This window comes from Corapipo altera, unplaced genomic scaffold, assembly GCF_003945725.1.
Source record: "Corapipo altera isolate COAL_440 unplaced genomic scaffold, ASM394572v1 61411, whole genome shotgun sequence".
NCBI classification, from domain to species: Eukaryota; Metazoa; Chordata; class Aves; order Passeriformes; family Pipridae; genus Corapipo; species Corapipo altera.
The window spans coordinates 22,039,919-22,053,000 of NW_020884875.1; the positions used below are offsets into that span (position 1 = coordinate 22,039,919).

The 13,082-nt window shown below is 36.0% G+C and overlaps 1 protein-coding gene across 3 annotated transcripts in view; it reads left to right on the plus strand.

Moving 5' to 3' along the window:
* The window catches only part of CCDC171 (coiled-coil domain containing 171), a 143,935-nt gene extending 133,804 nt beyond the window's left edge, over positions 1-10,131 (plus strand). For 2 of the 3 annotated variants that reach the window (XM_027634420.1, XM_027634421.1), the window contains one exon: positions 9,532-10,119. In XM_027634420.1, coding sequence (XP_027490221.1) covers positions 9,532-9,677 — 146 coding nt within the window. In that variant the 3' untranslated portion in view covers positions 9,678-10,119. Of the gene's footprint in view, positions 1-9,531 lie in introns of all 3 variants that reach the window. The other variant, XM_027634422.1, reaches the window with a different exon arrangement.
* The last annotated feature ends 2,951 nt before the right edge of the window (positions 10,132-13,082 follow it).

A 13,082-nucleotide genomic window follows, 5' to 3' on the forward strand; every position in this document is an offset into this window, starting at 1 on the left:
GTTTCAAACTAAGTACGTAAAGCATTTTTTATAAGGAGAAAATTCAGTGCTGATCTTTAGGCATTAACTTTGATAAACAGTGCAAGATATGTAGATGCAACCTGTGGATTCAGGATGACAGATGGAAAGATTTTTGTTGTCTTTTGTGTTGTTTCTTGTTTACTTTATACCACAGCCTAGACCACAGGATAACAAAAGACAAGAGTTTGATCTAGGGCAGTGTTGCAGGAGTCTTGCCTCTTTCTCACCTAGCCTGCATCTATGTGCAGCATATGCCCCCACTTATAATGTGGGATGGATAATGTTACATGCAGCCATTAAAAAAACCAACAAACCCACGCTTTAATTTTGTAAAGCAAAATCTCGTGTTTATAAAAGTTAATGTTTCCCTCTGGATGGCAGAAAGACAATCATAGCCCCAGCACGAGAACATTTGGTGCCAGCTAGCTGGCAAACTTTCCTCCACAGGAGATAACTGTCTCTGATGCTCCATCTCCTCTTAGTCTCTGCTTCTGGGGCACAGACTGTGGTAAGGTCATGGTAGCACAAGGCTGGGTATTGTCTCCATCCTAGGTCCACAGCAGACTTCTCTGCTGAGAACTACTCTACTCAGAACTAACCTCACTAGTCCACACCAAGGAGGGTGGATCCTTCTCAGGTCAAAGGGAGGTAGTGAGAACATTAAAGAAGGGTAGCTGCAGACCACAGCAGTCTACTTTATTTTGTGCCTTTCTAGAACTTATGAAATCAGACTGTTTTTCTGTTGGTTTGGTCATGCTCTCTTCCCTTGCCTTCTCATATAATTGTGCATATTTCCAAGTTTTTCTTTGCGTTCGTTTCTGTGACATTTTTGCAGTAATGTGTTTTTTGTCGAAATACACGTGTCTACCTGCTTCCATTTTCTTGCATTTTGTATTTAAGTATGAAAGTTAATGTGAGATATGACAAAAAACCAAACCTTTTAAATATGCTGGAGAGTATGACTTGTGGAGATAAAAAGACAGGAAATTCAGAGTTAGTGCATGAAACATAATATTTCTTAACTCATAATATTATTCCTGTAATGTTGACATGATTTAAGGGTATACAATCAGCAAGTTGCATCTTGCTGTGTCTTTTTATTGGGTTTTACGTATTTAAGCCAGACTGATACTTACCCAGCATTTGTTTATTTATTTATTTGGTTTTGTGTCTAAATTATGTATAAAAACTTTTCATGGAATTCTGTGAAACCAACATTATGTAGTGAAGGCATAGTTTTTGTAGCTGATCTTAGTAAGGACCTATTTTCTGCAGTGACTGGGCTCTGTGAAGCAGGTTGGCCTGTTGAATAAATTACTCATTGAACAAATTTTAAAAATGTGAAATGAATACTCAGTAGGGTAAAGAGCTTCACTGTCAACCTAAAGGATGTTATTATGATAATAATCTTGATTATTCAAATAACACTTGTTTTCTTCAGTTTGTGTAATAGTTCAGTTAAAGAAAGGGATTTAGAAAGAAATGTGTTTCTTAAACTATAATTTTTCTTCTCCCTTTTACAAGAATTTGGGGGTTTTGTTGACTCGTTTCAGAAATGCCAGCTTTTGGAAAGGAAGGATCCTTTTATTTGATGACCAGTCAATTCACCCTTGTTTTTGTATTTGTAATGGAAGGAAGGGTACCTTTACAATGCACAGTGTGATAAAATTTACTGAAAATATGGGCAAGAATAGTGTGGTTAATCACCAGCAGTGTTTCCCTGCGACATGTGATGATATTAGGAAAGCAGTGACATTATGATGATGCAATGGTTCCTTTTCATCCTTTTCAGATGGTGTAACTTCTTCAATTCCTAAAGGAATTCCTCTTTTTAGAGAGGCAGCTATAAAGCTTTTAAAGTCATGTTGCTCTAAGACACCACACTTTTGGATCTGAGTCTCAATTGAAATTGGCCCATAAACCCATAGTTTACTCAGTAAATGTTACCATAAAGCGACCGTTGCAAGACTGACCTCTCTTAAATTTGTATGTTCACCAGTACTTTGAAAGCCTTTTACCCTATCTAGGTGTTGCAGGTGATTTGACACATACAGCCTCTGAAGGCCAGAACCCCAGTAATGAAATAGTTCACTAATTTTTCAGCTTTTGTTGAGTACTGAGGGCCTCCTTTGATCACAGAAGGATCAGCTTGTATGGTGGTTATATGCTTATGGTCAGGGACTTTCAAGACTTGTGTGACATCAAGTTTCCTTTCACATGGTCTATTAAATCTATTGTACTCTTTTGGGAGTCTGAGGATGTATTGTAACTTAACCAGGACTTTGCAAAGCTTCTTGACACTTGAAGTCCTCCATTTTAATTTTAATTTGTGTATGTCAAAACATCCTATTGCTTTAGGTATTTCTAGTTTAATTTAATAACTTAGTGAAGTTTACTACACTTTAAATAAGAGATTTTTTAAAAGAATGAAATCTAATCAGGAGCTCTGAGTGAAGGAATTTAATTAATAATTCTAGAATGTACAAGGCATGCCAAATTATTGAAACATCCCTGTTTTCTTTTTTTTTTAGAAAACTCAATTTTTTAAAGTTGTGTTACACCTTTCTTGTTTTGCAAACCAAAAAGCTGAAAAAATCTATCTCCAAGCCTTCTCCTATGTTCTTCATGACTCTTCTGATAAAAATTTTACATGCCTGATGAAAGTTTGGAGTATTGTATGTGTTGGTGGTTTCGATATTTTGAGCCAGTTTTTTATTTGTTTGTTTGTAGTCTTATATATGGTGGTAATGGTGTCTTTTTTTTTTGTTTGTTTAGCTGGGGTTTTTTGTTGTTTTTAACTCTGTGCTTTCAGAACACACATTTGGCATATATATATATATATGAAAGGATGAAATTCCATTAGGATTTTTTTTGCTGTTTATTCACATAATATATGATTGGTATGCAGGAAGTATTAGTTCCCTTTGTCTAGTGGACTCACTCAAACTGCAAATTCAGCCTCACAGAAAGTGATGATCTATATCTGAGCTAACAGCAGTTCTTAGAGGCTGTGCTCAGGAATCTAGGAAGTATAAAAAGTTCTGTTGAAGTAATTATTGTATTTTTTAATTTATTTTTAGTCTGAAGTATAGTTGTATATATAAATTCAGCCAAACCCAATAGAGACAGTAAACCTAGCTCACCCACACTCAAGTTGTTTATAACTGATAAGCTTGATTCCTTGCCCAGTTAGTGTAATTTGGATCTTGCATTTATGAAAGACCTATATGTTAGCCATCAACTGAAATATAGCCTAAAATATTTTTTCTAGGCTATTCAGATATCAACTGATACTTATAAGCACTACTGCTGGAAAGCCAACTGTTTTCTCTGACCATTACTGTTACAAAATTACCCTTTAGAACTCTCTTGAAGACAGAACTGCTTCAGATGTTGCATGTAATCTGTGGGAGAGGGAGTAATTCCCTCCTGAAGTTACTTCAACTAAGTTTTGCTGGGGATTAAAGTCCTTGCCTTAGATAAGCAAAGAAAAGTTAGAAAACTATCCTAAATTATAGGGAGCCAGATATACCTCTTCCTGCTGAATCTTTCCATAATCTAATTTACAGGGGAGTGGGGTGGAGCCCCTATCAGGATTTTGGCTGGGAGGTAGCAGCCTACACATCTACAGTGTGCACATCTACAAATCTGGGCTATCCAGAAAATGTACATGCCTTGGCCAGTGCTGAAAGAGTGGAACCCTTAGTTCTCCTAATACCTTGATGATTTTAATAATAAAACTTCATTTTGAGAAAATTAAATTTTCATTAGTAGTAGTTCACTTTTAAACATGTGGAATAGGTCAGTCATTTTTTGTACTATCATTAGAGGATCTTTTTACTACTACTACTACTACTACTTGGTTTAATACAGTTATTTAGATTAACTGAGGCTTAGATTAGCCTGTAGGCTAATGCAAATGCAGGTGTTCTTACTCAAAATGCAAGTGTTTATATTTTTGATAACAGATCCCAATCAGTCCGTTTTTCAAATAGGTGCAGATAGGTTGCATAAACTGTGTCTATATCCATTTTGTACTCCTAAGTCCATTGTCTCTGAAGAGCTAACATTAATCTGCTCTCTGTTAGGGGCTGGGAAAAGCTGTCAGTTCTTGAAATCAGCATTTCCCTTGTCACTTTCTGATTATGGACAGCACTAGATTATATTCTCTCAACCCAGTGAACCAAAATAACTTTTTGTTCACCTGCAAGTTTTTGGGGAGGTCTGCAATAATGTTCACTTCATTTTAATTCTGAGAAATACCATTTTTCTGTGTGGAATCTGAGTGATGTGTTCACTACATGTTTTTTTTATTGCTGCAAAACTACCATTTTTGAATCAGCAGCCTCTTCCAGAGGTGTACAAGCTCCAATTCCTTATGGCTTGCTGCTTTTCACCACCTTTCATAAAGATAAGTTGGTTCTATGTCCTTGCCATAAATTCCTGGCAAGAGAGGTGTCTGCTTTACATTGCAATCAGTGTATTTCCTTTTTGTTTTCCTTTCTTCATGCTTTGGGCTTCTCTTGAGCTTCCACTTTTTACAACCTGAATGTCTGCTTCTCTTTGTGAAAATCAGATTACTTCTGTGGAAAAAAATGCCCTTTTGAAAGATTTTTGAAGAGAACTGCAAGGGGACTTGTCCCCATAGATAAATATGTTGCGAAAGCAAATAGATTACGTAACCTATCTGAGCAGCAAAACAGAATCTGAAAGAGCTTTGTGGATAGTCTTTTGTGTCCTGCCTTGTTGGAATTGTGTAGTTGAAACCCATAAGGCCACCAGAAGGCATTTGCTATAGTGGCTCTCCTAATTTCAGTGTCCAGAAACCAGTGTTCAATTCAGGCTGTTCGACTCTCTTTAGCAAAGATTGTTTGCGCTTTATCAGTACTTACTACCTACATACTGAATTTTTAGGGATCTTTTCTGATGAACTCTATGGATTTAATACAAATATACTTGAGAGAAGTAGTGAGCAAATTGGAGTATTCTCAAGGCACCTGTCTGCAAAGTAACAGAGAGTTTCATGTTCTTGTTTCTATATAAGCTATCAGAAGAATCTTAAAATGTTGATTTCCATTTTTTAATAGTTCATTTGTTTTTTTAGCTACATAGATTCATATTTCTGAATATTATTCCTCAAAAATTCCATATTTGGCAGAAATGCATGGCAAAAATTCATCTTCTGAATGTGTAAAGATTTTTTAATACAAGAAAGCTGAATCGTAAAGACACTTATGTTGTTTCTAGACTTCCCTCCTTTATGTTGTTAAATTATTGGAAATAATTACTTTTTCCCCTCATTCCCCCTGAATCAAATTGCTGATACAGTATATTTTTGTTAATTATAAAGTGATTGAAGTATTTTACTGAATCAGTGTAATTTCATTTCTTGCCAAAATGTTTATGATTATTAGTACTAGGATTCGACATTAAAAGTAGTCTTGGTAAAAGATATGTAAATGTACCACTGGCAAAGGTCTGATGTCCTTGTCTCACTTAGCAGCAAAATGCCTAAATTGTAGTGCGGCAGTTCATTGCAAACAGACACAAAGCAAGGTAGCTTAGCATTTTGCTGTGCGTGAGCAGTTAGAGGGCAAAGCAGACACCGTGCACCTTGACCACCTATTATGAAGCTTTTTGCTGCAATGTCAAGCGAAAGCGAGTTAATTGGGTGAAGCTGTAGAGCATGTTAGGGGCATGGTAAAGGGTTGCTGTCTGACAGCTGAATGGCAGCAGAAGCTAGTGAAGTGTGGCTGAGAGACAGAGACCTGTCACAAAGTTCATGTGGACTGTAGCACAGTTGGGGAGATGAAATGTGGTTCTGTCTCACTTTCTCCCTCATTGCATTCAAGCACCTTAAGATTTCACAGTGTATGTGTCAACCCTTGTTCTCTAAGCTGTTTTCTCCTAACACTTCTGCATTCAAATGATTGGACAGAAGATGCTAATGTTTGGCAAAATGAATGTAAATATACTTTTTTCCTTTTTCTGCTAGAGCAGCAGTATACTTGCAACTCAGATGAAACTTTGAAGGCTTACATCAGATAGTCACACTGTTTAGGAATTTGGCTGATGGCTGAATACATTTCTCAAGAGAATATGAAGTTTGACACATTAACTGGTTGGATAGGGACTATTTTCCCACCAGCACTGGCAGAATAAAGGGCAATGGGGGGGACTACTTCATGAGCTGGTGCCTTAGTATCGTGTCGTGAGTTTTTTAGTCTCTGGTTGTACTCCTCCCCTTCTTGCTGGAAAGAAGCTAGGAGCTGAAAGGGAACATGAGAGAGAGAGAGTCTCATCTGAGGCAATGAAAAGCTGCGGGAAAACTCACATAATAGGAAAACCTTTCTTGGAAGCAAGAGAAGCATCAGTTTAAGATAGCAGTAATCTTACACACTGCTGCAAAACATGGAGTGCTGTCACAATAGTAAGTGTACAGTGTACCTTTCCATGTTGTTTGCAGCATGCAGCACCAAATAAAGCAATAATCATTTGAGTTACCTACTCAGATTCAAAATAAATAAATAAAAGTTTGCTTCCATTCTTAGACAAGTGGAAAGACAGTGGTAGGTGGCATGGGCAAAAAGTACAAAAGATTTGGAAATTCTTATTGAAATCAAAACAGACTGATCATTTTACCATGTAAAAAAGAGCACTACATTGTTTGTCTAATAGTTTGCTATTATCAGTGCAGTGCAGAGAATTTGACCTGAAAATGGGGGACTTCCTTGTATATTCCAAAGAAATACCTGGTACATAGACTTACTGTATAGACTGTGTATGGACTTTGGCCAATATATTTAAAAAGCATCAAAATAAACTGTGGTTTAGAAAGTAATTATTCCATAATATAGACTAACTTTTCATACTTTGGTCTTTAGGAAAATGTGTTTTATAAAGTCAGGCTTTTGAAAAATGCACATAGGACATGACCAGTTACTTTCAAAACATAAATATTTTGAAAGCTTATTTTTGCTAAACATATATGTCCTAAATATCTGTTTACCTAGTGAAGTGTTACAGATTGAATCATGTACACCTTATCTGGTAAATAAAAGTGCTGTGCTAAAGATTTGCCTGAACAGACACTTTATTTAAGATACATAATTCCTCTTTCAAAAATTATGTAAATCCATAGTTATATGATGGATTAATATCAGAGCTGTGGCATAGTCATTTGAGTTTGTCAATTTAATACATGTTTTACAAAGATGTCTAAGTACACTAATGTTGAAAGAGGTCTATTGGGAAGACTATAACTACCTTTAAAATTCCTGTGTGAAGGTATGTGTTCAAACAATGAGTGTTATAACAGTTCTGAGTATTTTTTCTTATAACCTATAAAATCGTATTTTCTTATTCATCATGAGGGCATATAATGAGATTGGATCAAAATAGTTCTTATGAGAAGCAGCAAAGATTTTTTTTTACATCAATCACATTGCTATTAGATCTGATTTCGCTTCTACTCGATGACTAACATTCTGCTCTTTGTAAGAAGTACAGCAGAGGATCTGGATAACTAAACCAGAGCTTTTTTTTTTCCCTAACAGTGAAGCTTTCACTATAACATACTCTATTGACTTGCTGCCAATCAGTAAGTTTCATACGGTTTTTTTGCAACTCTCAAAGGAAATCTGATTTCTTATCTCCGTATTGGGATTTTGATACCATATTCTTAAAAAATCCCCTCACTACAGCTTGAAAAAAAGTAATATGAGAATGTAATCAAAACATGTGATTTTTTACTCTTTGTGGCATGCTGTTTAACTGAGGTGTTGAAAGCAATACAAACCAATACGTTTAAATTTGTCTTCAATATTTGTTATCCAGAGTGAGACCTGTTTGCAGCTTATATCTTTTTAATTTCATTTTTTTTACATGCAGAAATGTTTTTAGAACATCACAAGTTACTTGCATATTTCAATATTGTAATAATTTTTAAAATTAATTATTCTTATTTTAGAGAGGATTTTGTCCATGTGGCCAGCTGATTAAAGTGTACAAATAACAAACTGTTAATTGGTGTGATAGCCTTCACTGAGATCTCATTTCATGTCTACTGGTACAAATGCAGTAAATCTCATTTGTGCTTTGGTTCTCACACTGCAGAGAGTCAAGCCCAGAAGGACTGAAAAGAGTTTTACAGATCTTAGTTGCTCATCCTGCTGGTTATCTCATCTTCATCACCTGTATTATTTAGAAAAACCCAAGGCACTACCTCATTTTAACTATCTACTCAAAACAGTGATCTACATTTGCTACTGTATGGGTTCTTAATGAAGGTCTAACATAACTATTTGTTTACAGTAGCTGCAATATAGCTTGTGGTGAATCAGGAAATCAAAAGAGTCCATATCAAAGAGAACTGTTGAAGTAGGTGTTAGAGGCAACAATTGATTTTTCTCTAGCAATAGTAACAGAGGAAAGAGGAATCTTTCATGAATGCGTCTTTAAATGTATGGCTGAGACTGGATTTGGTGAAATATGAATATATACACACCCTTCAACCTCTCTCTGGATATCTTTGTGTATTGGAATCCGTGTGCCTGTATATGCGTGTTTCTGCCTCTGTGTATGTGCATCTGTGTTTATATATGCATGTATACTCTTCCTTAAATGCTGAAGAGAGACTGTTTCAAACCTCAAATATAACTGTCATTCAGTATGTTAACTTTTTTCGCCATCATTACACTTTGCAATGTTTTCACGTTTTATGACCTGATGAAATGATTGTTATTTTCACAACTATACAGTGCATTGGTGAAGGGCAGAAGAGCAATATGGCATCGTGTTTTCTTAAGTTTGGTTAAGGGAATATAGAATGCCTTCCTTTCAAATTTTTTTTCTTAATTATTAATGCTGATATACTGATATTATCCATAATCTTTCGAAGTAGGATGCCTAATATTTTGGTGCTGGAAGCTCTTCAGTGTTGAATTTTAACTAGTCTAACCTTTATATCTGTTTGACTGAATGTTGAGACTCGTTGAAATATGAATCATGTTCCCATCAACTTACAGTCAGTGAATATTCTCTGGCCATCATCTAACAGGCTAACATTTGAGGAGTATTAAGTGTTTGATTTCAATTGATGGTAAAGTATATTTAAAAGTAACTTAATACCTTCCATGGTTAGCATGATGTGTTTCTAATAACAGTGACAGGGAGACTGTAGAATAAGTTTGTTTATTTGATCAAAAAAAGCCACCTGGAAATTATAATGGAGGGGTATAAAAGTTCTCTGTAAGTATTTGTAGCACTTCAAATAAAGAAGGCTATTGTCTTCTAACACTAGTGCAGAATACTTGAGATAATGTCCTTTGTTTCTTTTTATTAAAGATAACTGTAGGTAGTCATGTACCATGTATTTTAAATAAGTATTTAAAACAAGAAGCAAACACTTGCGGATACTCCATATACATACCTTTGTGAAAGGTATTTAACAGTAAATGTATATTCTCCTTTTTTTTGTTGTTGTTTTTTATTCTTTATTTTTTATTCCAGGAAACAAGAGGGAGTTCAGACCTCAATGTGGGTCCAGGCGAGAAATTCAGTCTGATCAGAGTTCCTTCCCAGATTTTTTGGCATTGCAAGCTGAACCTGACATAACCTACAGTGTTACGCAGAACAGAGACAGTTCTCTGTCTTAAATCTGTTTCTTAAGCCTGGAATCATCCAACCCCAGAAGAACAATGGAAAATGGATTTTCAGATTCTTAGTATCAATAGTCTTTTAGAAGGGAAAAGTTGTATTAATGTAAAATCATGCCATTAAAGTGTAATTTTGTTGTTACCTTTGAATTCTAATTAACTGTATGTATTTTTTAATATAAATTTTACATTTCTATGAAAATGTGCACTTGTATGTTCACATTTCTGTGCTTTTCATTCTTTGCATACTGGAGCAGTTATTGTTTAAACTTTTATATATTGCGGTTGTTCATTTTTTATGTAGTATATTTTTAAATGTTAAAGAATGACACATTTTGGGTAATTTTCCTCAGACTTAAAAAAAAAAAATAAATCAATAAGCCATTTTAGTCTCTATCTATCAAAGTTGTTTCATACTTGTCTATTTTAAAGCAGGACTGCAATACTTTAATAGGATTGAGAGAGCTATTTGAAATGTATGCCAATGATTCCTGTCATTTCATGGCAGCCCTGCCATGGTTCACTGAACCCCCTCTTTTCTCTTGTCAGCTCAACTGAAGACAAGCATTTAGTTGCAAACTTTAAGCAGGTTGTGCAAAACAGAAATGATGTGACTGCTTCTCTTCCTGCACAATAATGTCACTGCTGGTCAATGTGAGAAGGTCAGGTTGCTCCTTGTAAAGCTACATGATACCACTTGCCTATTTGAACAAGTTAAGTTAACCACTGAATCTGGTCCCTGCAGGCACTGAAAACTCACCCTTTCATCAAGTGTGCATTTCATAAGAAAGAAGAACAATTGTGGAGGGAGGATTTCTGATGATATGTTTATATACTTTATAAGGACAGTTCCCAAAACAGTGTTGCAGTTAATATATTTAGTTTAAACTGAAAGACTTTAAAGTAATGGCTGTTTTGACCTTCAAATAGACTCCTTTTTTGTTGTTGTTGGTAGGACCCAAGAGTGACGCCCATCTTTGATGCTGACAGAATTTAAAACAAGGCCATTGCCCTGCATTTTCTGCCTTGTAGCACACAAAAGTAAAATTGTATGTCAGGCCGAGATGTCGGGGAGCTGACAAGATGCCCCAGTGACATTTCAGCTGGAAAGAGCAAGTGTCTTGCAACCAAGTGGTCAAATATCAAATAATAGGTCAAGCAGGAAGGAGCTGAGTTCTAACCACAAAGAGGTTTCTGGTAACTTACTTGACAAGCTTTTGGGTGCTTTGTGGCTTGACAAAGTGATGTTCTGTTGAGTATCACTAGACAGACTGTTCTTTATCGCCTTCAGAAGATCAGACATTGACATTGATTAAACTCTTTAACCCTTAAAGGTTAAATCCTAGCAGTTTCATCATTGTGAATGAAGAACAAAAGAAATTTTGAAATATACCATTTGTTTTCATATTAATCACAGAACTCCCTGGTGCTATTAACTTTTGATGTGCTATGTAGTTTTTGACAAAAAGATTGAATGCAAAATCTATGTAATAGGTTGTTTCTCATTATGGGCCAGTGATACATTAGAAAAATAATATTATGCATTATGGAACCTATAATTTCTTCTAATATGTCAAATCTACAATTTGATTTTTAAAGCCTCAGGACTACTACTGAAATTCCATTTTGGATGGAAAACAATATTTGCATAAATGATATGCCACTTAAAATGAACAAATCTTCCAACTACCCTTGTTTTCAAGTACCCTAAAATCATAGAATATCCTGAGTTGCAAGGGACGAACAAGGATCATCAAGTCCAACTCCTAGCCCTGCACAGGACCATCCCCCAGAGTCACACCATGTGCCTGAGAGTATTGTCCAAATGCTTGAACTCTGTCAGACTTGGTGCTGTGACCACTTCCCTGGGGAGCCTGTTCCGGTACCCAACCACTCTCTTTTCCTAACATCCAACCTAAACCTCCCCTGACACAATTTCAGGCCATTCCCTGGGGTCCTGTCACTGGTCACCACAGAAAAGAGATCAGTACCTGCCCCTCCTCTTCCCCTCAGAAGGAAGTTGTGACTGCAATGAAGGCTCCTCAGTTTCCTCTTCTCCAGGCTGAACAAACCAAGCCACTCCTAATATGGCTTCAAATTTACAACAGAAGAACTTTATTCAAAGAGTTTTCAGGTATTCTCTTACTGTGCAAATCCGTTACTCACAGCCATGATGTGCCTGTATATATGTATATTAATACAGAGCCATGCAATACCAGATAATAAATCCTGTAGAACTCTTAAGTGTGAGAGTTGGCTAATAGAGGCATAACATTCCTTTTCTTTATGGTGGTATATTTAATCTTGAATAATGAAGAAAGTTTTTGTTTCCCTCCAAGTGTCTGGACTCCACTCTTTCTGACAGTGACTGTTCTTCTTAAAGGCACCACAAGTACTGTATTGTGCTCTTCCAAATATAGTGTCAAAGATCTACTATACTTGTACAAAGAATGAAAGAATATACTTTATTTGACATTTTACTGTCTACTACGTATAGAAGTATGCATGCACTTAATTTTTAATGGATATTCTAATGTTAATCTATAGTTTGAGAAAGAAAGTGCCTACTTTTTGCTAAGCAACCTCACACTACGCAAGATTTGCAGCATATTTGTCCCTTACCCGTCACTGCAAGTGTATGTGGCAGTGTGCATGTAGGGACAGAAAAAGGATTTCTTTCTGAAATCTGTTTTTCTTTCTGAAATCACTGTCTTACTGAGAATAGGACTATCTTGTCCATTTACTCCAGTTACAGCTCCAAGCATGGGTTTGTGTGATTTCACAGGACCATAGCAATGGCAAACTGACTGTAGTTAATAGGAACAGTCTAGTGAGTTGTCATTTCTCGCAAGAACTGGCTTCTAAGTTTTCACTGAAAGAACGGTTACCTCATTCACTGTTTTTCTTAAAGCTATCCACTTTGAAGGGACTTCGAAATATTTTTTGTCTATCAGATGTCCCATTTGTAAAGAAAAGCTCCTCATTTCTTATGTTGTGAAGGAGTTGTAGAGTAGTAAACTGGATTATTGTTAGTGCAGTACTCCTGAATTGCTTTTCCAAGCATCTAATAAGTTGAAATGTGTGATAAATTCCAAATGAATAGAGGATCCCCTGTTGGTAGTTTACCAAAGCATAGGTTTCCCTATCTTTTGGGCACACGATAAAAATTGTGTAGAATGTGGCAACACAGTTCAGTAACAGTAGCTGTCAAAAGAGCATCCTGACTGTTTTAAAGAGCATCCTGACTGTTTTATATCATCTGCTCTTTCTGCCTTGCTTTGAAAATTGCAGAGCTTGAGACTTTGATCCTTACTTTCAAAGCTTTTCATTGTTCAGGCTGGGAATTTCAAGAGGACTGCTTCCACTACTCCATGAGAACAATGAGTTTCCTTAGAAAAAAACCCA